This window comes from Orcinus orca, chromosome 16 (assembly GCF_937001465.1).
Source record: "Orcinus orca chromosome 16, mOrcOrc1.1, whole genome shotgun sequence".
In the NCBI taxonomy this organism is placed as follows: domain Eukaryota; kingdom Metazoa; phylum Chordata; class Mammalia; order Artiodactyla; family Delphinidae; genus Orcinus; species Orcinus orca.
This window is the reverse complement of record NC_064574.1, coordinates 48,166,073-48,185,309: the sequence shown is the minus strand read 5'-3', so window position 1 is coordinate 48,185,309 and position 19,237 is coordinate 48,166,073. Positions and strand designations below refer to the sequence as shown.

Genomic DNA, 19,237 nt, shown 5'->3' with positions numbered 1-19,237 from the left:
CATTTTGCCCCAGGTGCTCCATTCTCTCTCGGAAGCATGAGAATAACCTGCAGCATGACTCCCCTCCTCGCCCCCACAAACACTACAGCATTTCCCAAGAACAGGGGCGTCCTCCTACACAACAGTGCAAACATCAAAACCAGAAAAGTCAGCAGTGATACAATACTAGTATCTAATCCACATATCTTTGTTCACATTCTGTTAGTCGTGCCGGCAATGGCCTTCCCAGCTATAATTTCCTCCTGGACTAGGGTCTAGTCCAGTATCACACTTTGCTCTTAGTGGTCATGTCTTTTCTGTCTCCCTTAATCTGGACTCTCTCCTGAAGCCAGCACGCCTAGAGCCAGCCCGTGCTCTGCAACACGAGAAGCCACCGCAATGAGAAGCCCACGCACCGCAACCAAGCGTAGCCCCCACTCGCTGCAACTAGAGAAAGCCTGCGTGCAGCAAAGAAGACCCAACGCAGCCATAAATAAATAAATAAATTTATTTTAAAAAAAGAAATAGAAGTGTCTTTAAAAAATTTAATTTGATTGTTAAAATTTTAAATTCTGTTATAACACAGAAAGGTGCAGGTGTGGGTTTCTCTTGGAAATTCCTCAGATGTGGCAGCGCTGAGCCTGCTGGCCTTCTCGTCAGTGGCCAGCTGGACTTTCACTCCACGTATGGGTTCCAGAGAACCCACAGCTCTGGGCCCTGACACTAAAGCCAGGCGTCAGCTGTCATCTACCTTCTGCCCAGGCTGTAACGCACGGCTACTTGGCTGCCTCGCCCCGATGGTGACCTCACCACTGATGGCGCCCCCTGGCGTCCCCCGGCCAGAGGCTCGGCTCAGAGACACCTGTCTCCCTGGTGATTGACCTGTTGTAACAACCACCAGCATCCTTAACGCTGATGTTTGCTGAAGTAAGCTTCAGTTAGGACTGAGCTAGAATATTGAGAAGAATCTCTTACCATATGAAGAAAAAGAGCGGAAGATAAAAGTTTTGTGGTCCTTTTTTGGTCTCCTTTGTCCTTTGAACTCTAGTCAAATTCCCCAAATGTGTCCCCAGGTTCCTATTTTTTGGGAAATCTGAATCTTGGGATCTTTATTCTATCTTTTCCTTGGAAACAACTCTTAAATTAGTAGGTGGGCAAGGAAATCCAAATACTCATGCACAAAGGAAGTAATTCTTTCTAGACACATTACAGATAATTATGGACACATAGACTGTTTTTCTGAAAATAGTTATGAATATGTTTTGTCATATACCATTCATTTGTCAAAATGATGTTGTTTCATCTCAAAAGCGGTATTCTTCTTTGGGCTACAGTGGCAAGCACTGCTCGTAGGAGTCGTGTCTGCTCAGTAGTCCATTTGGAAACCAGGTCAGCATTCTTCCCAGAAGACTGGGAAGGGCAATCTTCTATTGCAGGCATGGCTATCCTTTTGTTTAGTGGGGTTTACAGGCAGGCCTTACTAAGTCTGTAGTCCTCTGGCCTGGGCTTTGGGGTCCTCCAGAAAATACAGTGGGTGGGCAGATGAAAGAACCCAGGAGGTCAGGCTGAGTTACACCGCAGCACTGGAGACTGGAAAGGAAGGAGGGAGGTGGACCTCGGGATCAGGATAATTGGTCTTCCAGGCTGGTGGTTCTCAGATTGGGTTGACCATCAGTCATCCACAGCCTCCGTCTCAGGCTTATGGACTTAGACTACCTAGGAGCACTGCAAGAGCAGGGAGCTGGCAATCTGTATACATACTTAAAATTCCCCCCAGGTGGCTGTGATGGGCAGCCAGGTTTGGGACTCATGCTTCTGACCTCCCTTATACTTGATGATTAATGTGAGCAGCCTTGAATCATGGGCACACAAGAAGCGCTTGTGGTTGGATAGAAAATGTGACTCCAGGAAGGCTCTACCTGGTGCTCAGAATTGGAGGAAGAGAGCAAAGTGTCCTGGGGTGCCCTCAGATGCCAAAAGTCTAAATGGAATCTTATAAACACTGAAAAATCAAAGTGCTATAGTAGTTGTAGAAGACAACTAGTACAAGGGCATCTTTCTTGAGTCACACAGTAAGAACGTATTAACGTGGCTTTTACTGAGGTTGTAAACCACCTCTATCTTGTCAGATCCAAAGCGCAAGTCCCCATCTTTGCCCAATTCGAATGCGCAGTCACATTCGCATAGATGACCACTGCCTTCTCCTTGAAACCCTTTCTTTTCTTGGCTTCTAAGGCACCACATTTTTTTTTTTTTTTTTACTTTCTTCTTACTTCTTAGGCTCTTCCTCCTCTGTTCAACCTCTAAGTCAAGAATTTTGTCTATGCCATCTTCTCTTCACTTTCTGTGCACCCCGGCAGGTGATCTCACTTAGCCCCAAGCTTTAAATACCGTCTACAATAGATATTGAACATTTCTAAATATATATCTCCAGTCCTGACCCTTCCCCTGAGTTTGAACCTGCATATCCAACAGTCTACTTAACACCTCCACTTGGATGTCTGATGCGTCCCAAGCACCTGCTCCTCCCTGGTCTTCCTCATCCCAACAAATAGTACCGTCATCTCCAGACGCTAATGGTACCATCATCTGCAGACGCTCAGGCCAGAACCCTGAGAGCCATCCTTGGCTCCTCCCTTTCCCTGATCCCATCTGCCTGATCCCGCAGCTAAACCCTCCAGCCCGACCTTCAGAACGCCGCCTCCTGTCTCAGCACTTCCACAACCTGGGCACAAGCTGCCATTACCTCTCACGTGGAGCAAAAAGCCTCATAAGCGATATTCCTCTCATGCCTGTATAGCCTACTCTCCACACCGTGGCCCTAGAGAAAACTTGTAAATGTCAATGAGATTGTGCCTTACCCTCCAAATGGATTCCCTTTACAATCAGAAGAAAATCCGAACTTCTCACAATGGGACTCATCCTAGTATCTGGGATTCCCACCCAAGCCTGCCAATTAGAATCACTTATGGGTGAATTTTAAAAAGATAAAACCATGCCCAAACCTGACACCAGACCAACGAAGGCACAATTTCTGAGGCTGTGGTTTGAAGGACCTCAGGCAACTCTGAGGGGCAGCCACGTGGGAGCAGCACAGTGTTCTGAGCTGCAGCCCCGCTGGCCCCCCGCACCCCATCTCCCACCCCGCTCCCCACGCTCCATCCTCACCGCCTCCCTGTGATCCCTCACTTTGATGAACTTGACGTTACTCTGCCAAGACCTTTGCAGGGCTGGCTTCTGTTCATCTTGAAGATTCCATTAAAATGTCACCTTTCCAGGGGGGGGGCCTCCCTTATCCCCTTGAATTAGAACACTGTTCTTCCTCCATGTGCACTCTCTGTCCCAGGGGTTCTCAAATTTGAGTGTATCTCAGAAGTAGGGCCAATTAAAACAGATGATCAGGCCCACCCCCAGAGGCCCTGACTCCGTAGGTCTGGGGTGGGGCCTGAGGGGTCTGCATTTCTGATGAGCTCCCACATGATGCTGACGGTATCAGTCTGGGGACCACACTTGGAGAACCACTGCTCCATCCCATTACCCAGCTCTATCTTTTTCATGACACATCACTATTCTTAATTTTTTGTTCGATTATTCACATGTTTATTATCTGCCTGCCCCCACCCCCGATAAAATGTGAGCTCCATGAGTACAGGGGCCTTTCTTGTTCAACCAGGTATTCCCAGCTTTGGAACAGTGCCTGGCATGTGGTGAAAAGGCAGGGATACTTCCTTAAAGTATTTCATGGGAAGCATTAAAAACACAGTAGGGGGGGCTTCCCTGGTGGCGCAGTGGTTAAGAACCCGCCTGCCAATGCAGGGGACATGGGTTCGAGCCCTGGTCCGGGAAGATCCCACAGGCTGCGGAGCAACTAAGCCCATGCACCACAACTACTGAGCCTGTGCTCTGCAACAAGAGAAGCCACTGCAATGAGAAAACCAGGCACCGCAATGAAGAGTAGCCCCTGCTCGCCACAACTAGAGAAAGCCCGCGCGCAGCAACAAAGACCCAACGCAGCCAAAAATAAACTCATTCATTCATTAAAAAAAAAACAAAAAAACCACAGTAGGCATTTAGTACCCTAAAGATTGTCTTTAGAAGTTACCTGGGGCTGCTGGGTGGCTGGTCGAGAGCCTGATTCTTCACGGAAAGCTGGGGTTTCCCGTGGGCTTTCTGAGAACCGAAGATCTTTCAAAGTTTTAGGGTCAGTTCTTTCACCCACGTCTACGATTATATCAAAAACATCATTCTGTGAATATCTATAATTATATATGCATTCATGCAACTGTGTCTTCATAGTTAGGAACCTTTTAATAAGGGACCACTGTTGTCACATTTTTTCTCTAAAGTAGAATTATACAAAGAAGCTCCCACTCAGTTAAATTAATAGCAATAAAGAAAAGAATTAGCCCAGACTGAGAAAACTAAAACCTGCCCTGCGACATTCCACAACATTCCACACCAGGCCGGGGAAAATGGATAAATCCAGTTGCAAGGTTAGCAGGAAACATCATGTGTCCCAAGGACACACTGCAGCTGTAACATGTCGTAACAGCCCCCACTTTGAGCGACTACTGTTTCTTACTTGCCAAGAAACCTTGTTCCCTAAAATCAGATTATCAGAAATTTTGCTATTTGAAATCTTATCAGTAAGAATGAAACATCCAACTCTTGCCTGGAGGACCCAAGTCACTTTGACATAGAGAGGTAGCTTCAATTTCCACCCTGGTGCAGAGCTTCAGAGAGAGGTTTCTGAACACATTCCACATTTATCTTTGTTGGTTCCAAGGTAACAGAACCCCGGTCCCCTTCTCGGGTCCATACCTCATACCTCATGAGGTACACCTCGGGACCATTTCACACCGAGCCCTGCTTCGCTTGAGCCTATCAAAACTCTTCTTTCATTTAAATTTCATCCTAACTCCACCCTTCCCCCTATAACTGTTATCTGTGCTTTGGTTGATGAGATCCCATGGTTCCTCTGGTGTGTGGTCTCCCACGTTGCAATGAATCGATAAATCTGACTCTGCTGGACAGCTGCACTATCCCTCATGGTCTTAAGCTGTTGGCTAGGACAGCATTAAAAGTCAAATTACAGCTTACTTTATTGTTCCAGTGTTTCTTATCCAACCCTTCTGCAGACAAGAACACAAGCACTGAACCTGTTTGGTGGTTTAGAATATTAAAGCTTATCTTTGTCCTGTCACGTCATACCTGGAAACTTTCCAAGGTTAACATTCCAACCCAGTTTATTTTCAACATTCTTATATTTCTTCCTCCCTTTTGATTCAACAAATCCATTTTTCAGTTCCTAGGAGGGAAGAGATTGCACATCAATCCCTTGATTCTGCCCATTTAGATATGAAAATTAAAAGTTCCATGGTAGAGACAGTGACATAGCCTGCACTTCTCACTGGAAAGGTTTACAGTAGTTTTCACAAAGTGACCTCTGTCTCACCTTTCCCTGGAAACACACAGCTTTGAACCTGGGCTGCTTGGTGGGCAGCTTGTCTGCTTGGGAAGCCCCACCAGTTTGAGTGGCCAAGACCGGAAGCAGGTGGCAGCATATACAGGCAGGATGTCACCATAATGGGAGTCAGAGTAGTAACAGAGGGACCACCAGACCCAGGGGGCAAAGACAGGTTGGGGTCAGGCCAAGACAGTACTTCTGTCCACTACCTGCCCACACACAGCCCTGAAACATAAACACGCTTCTCTCTGGACTTCCTTCTTCTTGGGCTCAGTCCCTCGTGCTTGGTTGAAGCCTGAGCACCTGCTGCTACACGTGGGTTCAGCCCCTGCCCAGTGTAGACCCCTGACCACACGTGGGCCACACACAACATCTGTACCACTGCTCTGCTCCCACAGCCTCCTCTCTGGCCTCTGGTCAATCATTAGACTGAAGGGATTCCCAAAAAGCTTCCCGTCACCCCCAGCAAGACCTCCATGACTGAGACTTTTTGGTTGGTTGCCTTGCCATGGGCTGGCACATCCTCTGACCCTGGGATCTATCTCACTGATGCCCAGAACCCAAACATCCTTTCAAGACAGGTCTAGTTCATTCTCCAAAGAGATTAGGCTTTGCAGCTATTTGGCAATGAAGGTTTCACCATAATTGAAGGCCATGCCCACTGAGGGCTTCGACTAGTCTGATGCATCTAGTCAACAAATATACACCCTCTGCCCTCTCCTACCTGCCCCCGTGCAAGATGCTGAGTATGGCAGACATGCTCTCTGACACCTGGGAGCCTATAGTGCATGGGGGAGACAGACAGGGAGAAAAGTATTCACAGCATCAAAGCATTTTATAAAAGCAGAAGACCTGGTGCTAGGGGAGCAGAGACGGAGCACCGACGCCCAGTTTAGTTTGGCTGGAATATAGACAGGGGAGTCACAAGGCAAAGAATGACTGAGGACAGAAACTGCTTCTTAGGATGCCAGGCTAAAGGGTCCTGCTTCCTTCGACAGGTAAGGACACAGGAGACAAGGATGCCTGCTAGGAATCTCCAGTGGGCAGGGTGGAGGAGGGACTGGCCAAAGGGTGGGAAATCAGCAAAGATACTTTGCAATGGTTGATACTGACCCCAACTATAAGGACCTGAAAATGGGCAGAATGACTGTGGTGGTAAAGGAAGGGGAAGATGCGACCACTGAGAATGGGAGCTGAGGATGCGGTGAGGATCCGGATGCCTTAGAGCGTCCTTACGTACCTGCTCTGGAGGGTCTTTGAGAATATTTTCCACATTGTCTTCTGAAGGGACTGTATCTGGCAGTACATAGTCCACCTGAAACACCTTTGTTACCATGGCACTCTGTCTCCAGTCTCTGAACATTATTCGGAACAGAAAAGGTCTGCGTGTTACACAAAGATTCAAAGACAAGGTGCCTAGAAATTAAGATGACTCTATAAAGCCCCTTAGTCTAGAGACTAAATTTATTGTATTTTAAATTTGGAGAAACGAAAATACAGCTTCTATAATCTTTCCCTACCTTATTCTTATTCGGGTTATCTCTTGCTATGTAACAAACTGCCCCAAAACATAATGTCTTAGAACACAAAGCTGTGGGTTCGCCATCTGTGCTACCGGTTGCCATCTCTCGTGTGGCTGCAGTCAGGTGTCAGCCGGAGCCGATTCAAAGACCAACTCAGCCGGAGGTCCAAAATGATCTCTCCCCTCGTGTTCCAAGTCTGGCCTGGGCTGGCCATTCAGCTCTCTCCTTCCCTCTCTGTCCATCTCCCTCTGCATGTGGTGAACTTGGCTTCCTCACAGTACGGAAGTGTCAGGGAGGTCAGATTCCCTACACGGTGGCTGGCTTCCCCCAGCATTTATGTTCCGAGAGACCAGAGCAGACACTGCAACACTTCTTGTGGTCTGGCCTTAGCGTCATGTCTGGTACGTTATCTTGGTCAAAAGTAAGTCACAGGGCCAGCCCAGGTCCAAGCGGAGGGGCTGCCCTGGGAGGCGTGGTTCATGGGGGGCCATTCTGGGGGACCATCTATCACACTCACCATAAAGATGTCATAGTTAAGTCTCAACCTATTCTAAAACAAAGAATGGGGTTACCTATGTATCATTCATTCCATATGAGTCATGGGGATTTTCCGTACCCCAGTTGTGGGTAGCACTATATATGCTGCCCTGGGAGATTTTAACTGTTATTCCTCAAATACCAGCAAGTTCTCAATTTATTCATAATATTTCACAATGAATCTTGCTCCCCTCGGACGCAACAGGAGTCCACTGAGAAAGCAATGCAGAGGGCCCAGAACTGAACTCTGGCTGTGATTTCAACTCAGAACCAGAAGCTCATCTATACTTTTTAGTTTTTAAAACAGTTTTATTGAGGTATAATGTACATCACATAAAATTCACCTGTTCTAAGTATATAATTTGATGATATTTCCTAAATTTACACAATCGTGCAACCCCCACCGCAGTCCAGTTTTAGAACGCTCCATCCCTGAAAAGTTCCCTTGCGCCTGTTTGTCATCCTTCCTTGCTTCCACCTCCTACTCCAGGCAACCACTGATCTGCTTCCCGTCTCCATAGTTTTGCCTTTTCTAGAAATTCAAAATAAATGTCATCATACAAATATAGTCTTACATATCTGGCTGCTTTCATTCATCCTTTTTTTTTTTTTTGAGGTTCACCCATGTCGTTGCATGTATCAACAGTTCATTCATCTTTATTCTTGAGTAGTATTCCATTTTATGGATGTACCATAGTTTGTTTTTCCATTGCCAAGTGGACAGTCACTTGGATTTTTTCCAACGTTTGGATTATTATAAATAATGCTGCTATGAGCGTTCACATATAAGTCTTTGTAGTATAAGCCCTGGAGGTTGGATTTTCTCTTGTTTGTAACAAACAAGTGCCTGACTTAAGCTTCGCTTGCTGAGGCATCCACTTCAAGGGCGGCGATCTTGAGTAGACACGCTGCCGACCACAGGACTGGATAAAGATCCAGGCCACCTACCCCCACGGAGTCTCCTTTATCTTAGAGACCTTGGTTGGTTTCAATGACTGACCAATTGGGTTGCTTGTTTTTTCTCTTCCTGCTTTAAATTCTCACTCTTACGTTTAAAATTCACCAATAAAGAGTGAGCCCGGGGAACCCTAGCCCCCTCCCTCAACCCCAATAAAAGCAGAACCTCTGGTCTGTGATTTCTCCCTTCCTCACTCCCTCCCACCATCCCTGTCTCTCCCTCTGTCTCTCTCTCTCTCTCTACCTGTGACCTCGCTGTGAGCCACATAATTTCCAGGACTTGTAAGTAATAAACCTCATCTCTTTCAAATCTTCCTGATGATTATTGCTAAGGGCCTCTTGCAATCATAATAAGAACAAGGCCCGGTCTAGCCACATGTGTGGATAGATACGCAGGAGCAGAATTGCTGGGTCATATGGTCAGTGGGTTTAACTTTTTGGTTGTTCCATCTTACATTCCCACCGGCATCATCTGAGAGTTCCGGTTTCTCCACACACTCACCAACACTTGATATTGTCGGCCTTTTTTGATCACCTGTACTCTTGAATATGTTCTCTGTAGGTATTTGCTTGAGATGTGTCCCTAGTGTATTAGGATGCAGGCTTGGCTGTTGTAACACAGAACTGAAACAACAGTGGCTTAACCAAGAGGGCAGCAACGGGCTGTAATCCACCCAGAGCTGTGCAGAGGAGCCACGGTGTCAGGGTCTGGGGTCAAGTTTCCACCGTGTTGCTCCACCACATCTAGGACATTGCATGTGTCCTCTGACCCAACATGGCTGCCCACCACAGCCACATTCCAGCCAGCAGGAACCACAGCCCACCTCTTCCTTTAGGGTACAATCCAGAAGTTGCCATATCACGTCCACATGCATCCACTGGCCACACCTGGTGACATGGCTCCAGCTAGCTTCAAGGAGGACTGGGAAATATCTTTCTTCTAGGAAACACATGTCTGGCTAAAAATCACGGGCTCTATGATTCTTGAAGAAGAGAAACACAGACATTGGGAAGAGCCAGCAGCCCCTGCCGCATCATGGTGACCACACTCTGGTGTATTTGTTTGATATGTTTAACTCTCTCTCCCACTAATTTGCACTGAAAGCTCACAGCTGGAACACAGGTGGTTCTGTTTGATTGGCCCAGGAACTTAATACTGTTTACATCGCCAGCTGTCTTCTCTCTTTGGTGTTTCTTTGTCTGCTTTGCTCATTGATTTTCATATTGGCCTTTGATTTATTTTATCTGTTTCATTAACATTTCTTTTGCAATTTCTCAGATTTCTTACATGTCGGTTTTTAATATTTCTTAAAATTCTTGAAGCTTCAAGTAAATATGTGTCCCAAAATGCTTTAAATTCTTTAAGTAAACATTCAGAAATGAATATACATCAGTTCCAAAATAGTTGAGAAATGTTTAACCCTAAGCAATGCAGAGGTTGTAAGCCACATTTTTAGAAGGAGAAAAAAAATTCTCAGAAATACACAACTGATCTAAACGGCCACTACCTATCAGTGAGTGACAATATTTAAGAAATAACATGATCAGTGGGTACTTGCATGTTCACTGGTTGGAGTGACTTATGGGTGGCTAAACTTTGGGGAAGCATGTTTTGTTTTGTATTTAATAACAAAACCAAATTTATAGATGCAGATATGTGGATGCAGATAGAGACAGTCTTTTAGATGAAATGCCTGCTTAACTCATTCACCTCAACATCCATCTCATCTGAATGCTCATCTTTGGCCCACGGTCTGTCATCCGAGATACAGCTGTCCTCCTAGTTAGACACTTCCTGGACCTCACAAACATTTCCATCCAGGGACCATTCAAATCCTGGCGAATGCCCAGGCTTCCTGAACGTGCACATACCAGCCCCATTACTCTGAGCAGAAGCCTGGTTCCCACCCACTTGCTCTACCCCTTTTAAGGTCTAGGTTGTCTCCCCACCCTAGCTAGCCCTTTCCTTGGGGACCCAGCCAGGGCTCCTACCCATAGACCTTGTCACCCAGAAACCAGCTCAGACTGCCTGCTAGGTGGAAGGATTTTCTGATGGTAATCCAAAAAAGGCTTAGGTTTGGGATTGGAGCTAGGAATTCTACTCAGAGCCCAAATCTCATTTGAACACACATACATTTTTGCTAGGATTGGAATCAGATGCCATAAATATGTATCTTTAGAAATACCAATATAAGGTAAAAAAAAAGTACTCATAGCTCTATCCCTGTAAAGATTATTATCCTCTCCATAAAGCACCATAATTACTTGAATGATTGCAAGGGAGTGGAAAAAACTGGATCTGGAAGAATTCTGCAACTTGTCCAGGCCAGGTTTTCTCAACCTATTGGAAATTATTGATATTTGGGGCTGGGTAATCGCTGCTGTGGGGCTGTCCTGTGCACTGTAAAATGCTCAGCGGCATCTTTGGCCTCCACCCACCAGATGCCACTAACACACTCCCGTTTCCAGCGTGACGACCAAAATGTTTCCCCACGTTGCTAAATGACCCCTTGGAGCAAAATTATGCCCAGCTGGGAACCTCTGGTTTAGGAACATGAAGGGGTTGAATGGAAACCGCTTATTCACCCAGGCATGAACTTTTCAAATAGGAGGCTGACTTTTGAGGTGGGTCACATGACAGCAATCTGTTAGCCCTTCGTTAAGAATTTGAAAGACAATCACTACAGCTGCCACCTGCCTGATCCCAAGTGTATCACCTCTGCCCTTCACAGTGGCTTCCAAGGGCGTCCTGTTAACCTCATGTGACAAAGGAAGAAACTGAGATGCCAAAGGCCACATAACTTAAGCCAAGGTCACACGAAGAGGAGGCAATAGAACTGGGATTAAAATCCAGATCTGCAGGTCAACAAACTCCATCCTCTTTCCCACACTCCGAGCAGCGTCTTCTTGCCTTTGTCGCTGCCTCTGGAGATGGCAGCTGGATCTGTCATCCACGCAAACGCAAGGTTTTAGGTCCAGGGGCGGTAGATGGATGCCTGTGGGATGCCCTGGTAGCCTGCGGATACGTTTACTTTATTAATCATTGCTGCCAAACGGGGAAGTCCCTCTTGGTTCTGCTGAAGAAAAATGGTTGTTCTCAGGGGACTCTGACTCCCCCGGTTACCTACCTTCCGTTGAAGCAGCTTTTACCTCAGCCAGGCTTGATTTTTCTTGGCCACCATATAAGGTCATTGACAGAAAAAGGAGAACCATGCAAGTTCATTGCCAGAACACTACAAAATGATGATATCAGAGACAGGAAGCTCTTGACCACAAAGGAGGATTTTAAAGAATCAAGGCAGATGTCAGAACGTTTGCAGACCCTGGATTAGACCATCAATACACAGACCATCAAACCTGAAACCCTCTCCCTTTGCTGAGATGTTCCCGAGTCCCTGGCCCCTCCTGCCCACCTGTGTTCCTTACCAGACCATTCTCTGATGTGAAAGTCATAGACATACATATGGGGACATGAAAGCACATGTATGGCAAAGCTCTTATTCATTTCCTTTCAAGAACTATTTTATCGCAAATGGATAGAAGCACTAATTTTCTGCCTTGAAAACTCAAAAATTTTTTGCATAGATACTTTCCCTAAGCTGAGCGCATCTGAAATACTAACAGTTTTTCAGAGCAGACACTTAGTGGGCACAGAGCAAGACGGTGAGAGGCATTAACAATGCCCTTATTTTTCAGACTCTTTTGGAAGCTTTATTAACTCCTTTGAACTACATAGTCATTAACTACTACTTCACTTTATGACCACCTGCAGCTTATAAAGGGGCCTGCCTTGGGGCTTCCCAGGTGGCGCAGTGGTTGAGAGTCTGCCTGCCGATGCGGGGGACACGTGTTCGTGCCCCGGTCCCGGAAGATCCCACATGCCGTGGAGCAGCTGGGCCCATGAGCCATGGCCACTGAGCCTGCGCGTCCGGAGCCTGTGCTCCGCAATGGGTGAGGCCACAACAGTGAGAGGCCCGCATACCACAAAAAAAAAAAAAAGGGGCTGCTTTGCAGCATTGGGCACCAGAGTAATTAGCTTATTCATTTTTAACAATTGAGATGATTTGTTTCAATAGAAATGGTTTGGCAAGTGGGAAAAGACACAGATTCCAATCTTTAGTAAAGAATAATAATGTGTAAGGAGGTTGTTTTGTTTGGTTTTATTTTTATTTTATTATTAAAAAAAATTTTTTTAATGCCTAAGCAATCATCTTTGGTGTAGAACTTGTAGCTCTTGTCAAAAAGCCACGCAGTAGTTCAGCCAGCAGGGGGAGCCTGGAGTCTCGTTTAAATTAACTGGGCCAGCCAGGTATTGGTTTGGGGCTTAAAAGTCTTCCAAAAATGTGGCCAAACCTGTCTTGCTGCACAAAATAATTCTTCTATCACAGACACACAAATCTGCAAAGCATTTGAGGGTTTTCTTCTCTACAACCCACAGTGAAGTTTACCAAATTAAGTGGTGTTTCTATATTTGAAAATGAAAAAAAAAATCATTGACTAGGAAAGAAAGGACAAAGAAAAGAGTGAAGTAGCTAATGTTTAACAAACTGAAATGACAGTAGCTTTGAAGGCCAATAAAGTGAATACAAAATCAGAGGGAGAACCACAGTGGTCGTAGGCACGTCCTGGGAAATAAAAGAACCATTCACTAAAAACAGAATTCTCCTCAGAGCCAGGCGAATCTCTTTGGAGGTCCCAAACCCTGAAAAGGCTCTTCCTTCCCAAAATCCCAATGTGGATTTCAAACTAAAAACAGTATTAATATACATAGCCTTCACTGAGCTGTACCCTTACGATTTGTGTACTTTACAGTATAACTCAACAGAGGACAAACAAAACAAAAAAGTTACAGATATGTGCTGAAATTAAGATAACTTTTTCTTTAGTGTACTTCTAATCCAGAACTGATTCTCATTGAAATTAATAAAATTAAAACATAATAAATACAAATTATCTTAATCATTATGCTCTTAACTTACTTAGACACTGCGATAGCTTTAACTTGTATTTTTCCATCAGGCAGAGTAATAGGCTTCATATACTTCAACGTAGTGTTTTCACCATAACCAATTTTCTTTAGGAATTCAGGTTTGCTGCCATCCAGGGTATAATATATGTTGACATCTGGGGTGTCTGAAAAACCCAAAAGAGGATATCTGGAATTAACATTAAAGTAGCAAGTCCCTGAATAACACCTATGGGTCAGTTATTTAATGAGTTTTTTTTAATGTACTGTAGAAATGAATAACAATAACTAACAATAATTGAGTTCTTTGTGCCACGCACTGTGCTTTACATGAATTAGCTAATTTTATCAGTACAACCTTATGATAGGTCCTATTTTATACCCACATTACAGATGAGGAAACTGAGTCCCAGAGACGTTAAGAAACTTGTTAAATAACAGCAGAGTTGTGGTTTGACTTATGGGAGGTTGGATCCATAGGCCATGCTCTTGAACCACTATGGTATTTTGCCTCCCCAATAGAGCAACGATACAAATCAAGCAGGGGTGAATTTTAAAACTGCAATGCCTACTTAGAAAGCAGAAGCTAATTTTTCATTCTTGGAGCATTGCTTAAGAAATGCTTTTGTTATATTTTATTTGGACTAGGTAAATGATTCCTACATTTCTTAGAACATGTGTAAAGGTAAAAAATACATATGATCCAAGATTCAAAAGGTCAGAAAAGGATATACAGTGAAAACTCTCCCTCCCACCCCTGACATAAGTTGCCCAAAGGCAACCAATAATATCAGCTATCCTTCCAAAAATAGTTTACATCCATACAAGCATATATGTACATAGTTTTCCCCCCTCCCTTTTTTTTTTTTTTTTTGCTGTACGCGGGCCTCTCACTGCTGTGGCCTCTCCTGCCGTGGAGCACAGGCTCCGGACGCGCAGGCCCAGCGGCCATGGCTCACGGGCCCAGCCGCTCCGCGGCATGCGGGATCCTCCCGGACCGGGGCACGAACCCGCGTCCCCTGCATCGGCAGGCGGACTCTCAACCACTGCGCCACCAGAGAAGCGCTCCCCCCTCTCTTTATATACAAATGGTGGCTTATCATACCCTGTTCTACACATTTCTCTTTTCATTTAACAATCTGTCTTGGATATTGCCCTATATTGGTACATAAAGGCATCCCCATTCTTCATTACGGCTGTACTGTATTCTGTCTTTCTATGGATGAATCATTGGCAAACAGCCAATCCCTACAGATGAACATCTAAACTGTCTTCTTTCCTTTTCTTTCTTTCTTTTTCTTTTTCTTTTGCTATTACAAGCATTGTAATGAATAACCCTATAAAGAGTTCTTTTTATAAGTACATCTGTAAAATGTGTAGAACTCGTACTGTTGAGTCAAAAGCTACGGGCACTTGTAATTTTGGTTAACGGTGCCGAACTTCCCTCCACAGACAGTGAAACAATTCACATTGCTATCAGCAAGGCACGGAAGTGCGTGTTTACCCACAATCTCAGCCATATTGTGTGTGACCATTTTTTCTTTTATTTTTGCCAATATTTCTTTTATATTTTCCTAGGTTAAAAAAAAAGTATCTCATAGTTTTAACTCACATTTCTTACATTTTGAGTAAGATTCACTCATTCATTCAACAAATATTTACCAAGTACCTATTACATGCCAGACACTGTTCCAGACACTGGGGATACACCAACGACCAAAGTCCCCGCTGTCATAGAGCTTCCGTTTTGGGAAAAACACACAAGCAGTAAACAAACAAAAAATTACATATAATCTGTTAAGTGGTGATTAAATGCAAGGGAGTAAAAAAAAGCAGGGGAAAAGGTCTGCTCAGCAAGCTGGTGAAGGGATGAGTAGAAGCATATTCTCATATGTTTAAAAGATATTTGTATTTCCTTTCCTATAAAGTGTTCTTTCACATCCTTTGTCCATTTTACTATTGGGTTATTATTATTTTTGTCATTGAATTGTAGAATCTTTTATTTATTAGACATTTTCAATATTAGAGAATTTGGATATCCTGTCATCATTTGTCAATAATCACCCAACTTCTCCTGAGGGTTATGGGCACATATACTAAGACTTGTATTTTGGTTTGAGAATTTTTGAAAATAATATTGGCTTTTAAGATAAAGGGAGATACAGTATAACGTAATATATTCTTAGTTGGAACTCTTAGTCTAGGAAGCCCAGGTGTCACACCATCGATACAGATAAACAGTTTGTATGCACATTAGTTATTAAAATACATAACTGGAGTCTCAGAGTCTGTTTTTTTAAATCGAAGTATAATTTATTTACGATGTTGTATTAGTTTCACATATACAGCAAAGTGATTCAGTTATACATATGTATACTATTTGTTTCTTTTTCAGATTCATTTCCATTATAGACTATTACAAGATATTGAGTATAGTTCCCTGTGCTATACAGAAGTTCCTTCTTGTTTATGTATTGTATATATAGTAGTATGTATATGTTAATCCCAAACTCCTAATTTATCTCCCCCGCTCCTGCTATCCCCTTTGGTAACCATAAGTTTGTTTTCTATGTCTGTGTGTCTATTTCTGTTTTGTAAATAAGTTCATCTGTATCACATATAAGTGATATCATATGATATTTGTCTTTCTCTGTCTGACTTACTTCATGTAATATGATAATCTCTAGGTCCATCCATGTGGCTGCAAGTCAGAGTCTGTTTTAAACAAGTATTTGTTCATATGTTCTATCTATAAAACTTTTCCTTCTCCTTATGTTAATTATATATGTATATGTGTATGTGTGTGTGTGTGTGTATTCCTGGCATTAATAGGAAATGCATTCACTGCTTTATTTCTGCAGAAATAGCTAAGATTTCTTTTGGCATTACCATGTGACAGACCCTGTGCCCCTCACATCACATATCGATTCATTAAACCTCACAATGGCTGTAAACAGTAGATAATACTATCACTCTCTTACAGTGAGGAAGCTGAGACTTATAAAGGCACGACAACGTATTGAAGGTCACTAGAAGTTCTCAAAGCCAGGATTCACTCTCCAACCTGTCTGACTGGGAAGCCTGTGTTAGCAGGTCAAACTGAAATCCCAGAAAAATAATGAGAATCCTGGGAAAGTCTGGGGAAGCATCAGGAAATTCTCCCTTGGCTAAGGTGAGTCAAGGCATTGCTACAACTATTACCCACACAAATGGAAGGTTGGTTACCACTCTATAAACTACCATTGTTTCAAATTTTGGAAGTTTTACAAACTTCCCAAGATCCTGATTATAGAAAACATGTGAAGAGATAAATCAACAACCAGATGAATATAAAGAATATGGCAGCGTTATTTTAAATGATTTCAAGTATATTTGATTCTTACCTGATTTCATTTCCAAAAGCGTGTTGTTATCAATTTCATGGTTGGCTTTTCCAGGCTGAGGCACCCGCAGGGGAATGATTTGAGGGACACACACTGAACCAGCCGTCATTTCCCCTCCTTACATTAAAAACAGTGGATGAAAATAAATTCCAATGGGCACCTATATTTGAACACAAACACTGAAGAGAAGCACCTCGTTCAAATACAGTGAGACCAGTAAAAACTAAAGAGAATACTGTTAATCCATTATCTACAAATATCATGTTTATTTTTTGGGAGACTCATCCCAGTTCTTTGGGTTTTTTTTTTTTTTGTCTTTTTTAAATTGAAGTATAGTTGATTTACAATGTTGTGTTAATACAAATATCTTTTTTTTTTTTTTTTTTTTGGCGGTATGCGGGCCTCTCACTGTTGTGGCTTCTCCCGCGGCGGAGCACAGGCTCCGGATGCGCAGGCTCAGCGGCCATGGCTCACGGGCCCAGCCGCTCCGCGGCATGTGGGATCTTCCCGGACCGGGGCACGAACCCGTGTTCCCTGCATCGGCAGGCGGAGTCTCAACCACTGCGCCACCAGGGAAGCCCACAAATATCATTTTTAATTGAAATAATTATTGTTTCAGCTGTATTTTTGCTGTTGAGATCTGGTGTGGGGTTTTGATTATCTAAATATTTACCTCACTTTGGGAGAAAAAGCATGAATGTATGGGATGGGGGCACAAAATTCTTTTAAATGGACAAATTAAGTGAACTCATCAGAGCAGAGACCATCACTGATGACCTGACCTGAGCAACCCCTGGATCATTACCGCATTTTTCTGCCACCTCTCTTGGTTTCAGGCAAGTCAGCACACAAGAGGAACAGAAGTAACTCTGTATGTAGCATGAAATGTTAATTTAGAGCCAACTCCTCTGGGAGAGCTCCAGGTTCAAAGCCCTGCAGTTGTCACCAATTGGTTCTTGCACGTGAAAGCTGCAAAAGAAACTTTAGAAGGATGGCAGAGGATCACGCCTCAGCCGGAAGAAAGCTAGCATGGATATAAACAGTGAGCAAAAAAACACAAAAGTCTCCCACTCCATCTACTGTATTTATAAGTAATTAAGTACAAGTATGGAGGCCTTAGGGATCTTTTTCTTGGGGGGGGGCTCATAATTATTAATACATAAAGGATTCAGGGGGAAAAAAACCCCCACACCTTAATACAGCAACCATTTACATCTCCGATGGTCTGTTCAAATTTCAATGATAATGGATGCATAGGTTTTACTCAATTAAAATCTATATTAAAACTCGAATTTTATAGTGTACTTCTTGCACCCTCCACTATTATTTACAATTTTCCAAGTACTTATATAATCTTATTTATCAATTTGTGATTGGACATTTAGGCATTTACTAGTTTCTTTTTAGTTTTGGGTTTTGCTATTCTAAATAACGTTGCCCTGGGAATTCCCTGGCGGTCTAGTGGTTAGGACTCCATGCTTTCACTGCAGAGGGCCCAGGTTCCATCCCCAGTCGGGGAACTAAGATCCCACAAGTCTGAGGCACGACCAAAAAAAAAAAAAAAAAATTTAAAATAAATAATGTTGCCCTGAACATCTCTGTGGTTTGAGGTTTGTCACAGAATATAACCCAAAGGTGGGATAACTAAACTTAAGCAGTGAACTTAATGCCTGGTTGGACAGTTCCAGGTCGGAGGCTAAGAATTTAAATTGCAGATACAGATATAGATAGTGGAGCAACGGCCCCTACAGAAGGGATGGACTCTGGAGCTTGCCCGTCCTCACACTTTCATTTAAGTGAGAGATAGTTAAAATAAAAACAGTTAAAAACTAGTTCAAAATAAAAACATTTGGGGAGGGAATAATTCATGCGGCGACTAGGAGCTGCCCTTGGAAGGCTGCCAGTGGGTAGGCCAGTGGGCCCCGAGCGAAGAAGATCAATCAGTAGACCGATCCGTTAGGCCCAAATGTCAGTGTGGCGTCAACAGCATCCCCTACCCCGCAACCCCTCCATCCAGACTGCTCCCTCACCGCCCGCATCCGGAACCGCGCCTGGTCCTTGTCCCCGTCCTTCAGGTGCACCCAAGGACGTCCGCTACCTCTCAGCAGGAGTGAGGGCTGCCGTCCTCCTCCTTCTCCTCCGGCCACCGGGACCCGATTGGGAACCCCGGAGTACCTCCGCAGCCCCCCACGCAGGCAGCCCACCGCTCACTGTCCTTCGTCCTCTCCTTCACAGCGGTCCGGGTTACCAAAGACGCTGCGAGCCGCGCCCCGCCACCTGAGAGTCGGGCAGGTGATTGGCAGGAACCCGGCTTCCTAGCAACTAGCCCCGCCCCTGCGCTTGGCCCGGAGACTGGTACCCGACTCGAGCTCCTTTCGTCAGGCTTCACCGTAGGCGACCGAGAACTTGCCCTCACAGAGGTTGG

The 19,237-nt window shown here is 44.3% G+C and overlaps 1 protein-coding gene across 8 annotated transcripts in view; it reads right to left on the bottom strand.

Annotated features, from left to right (window-relative positions):
- DZANK1 (double zinc ribbon and ankyrin repeat domains 1) overlaps nt 1-19,112 on the bottom strand; it is a 74,346-nt gene extending 55,234 nt beyond the window's left edge. For 2 of the 8 annotated variants that reach the window (XM_049699118.1, XM_049699123.1), the window contains exons 1-6: nt 18,843-19,110; nt 16,813-16,991; nt 13,443-13,596; nt 6,687-6,801; nt 5,191-5,287; nt 4,082-4,200 (exon numbers count right to left, since the gene is read on the bottom strand). In XM_049699118.1, coding sequence (XP_049555075.1) covers nt 4,082-4,200; nt 5,191-5,287; nt 6,687-6,801; nt 13,443-13,596; nt 16,813-16,921 — 594 coding nt within the window. In that variant the 5' untranslated portion in view covers nt 16,922-16,991; nt 18,843-19,110. Of the gene's footprint in view, nt 1-4,081; nt 4,201-5,190; nt 5,288-6,686; nt 6,802-13,442; nt 13,597-16,812; nt 16,992-18,842 lie in introns of all 8 variants that reach the window. The other 6 variants (XM_033429391.2, XM_049699122.1, XM_049699119.1 and 3 more) reach the window with 6 other exon arrangements.
- Between the last annotated feature and the right edge of the window lie 125 nt (nt 19,113-19,237).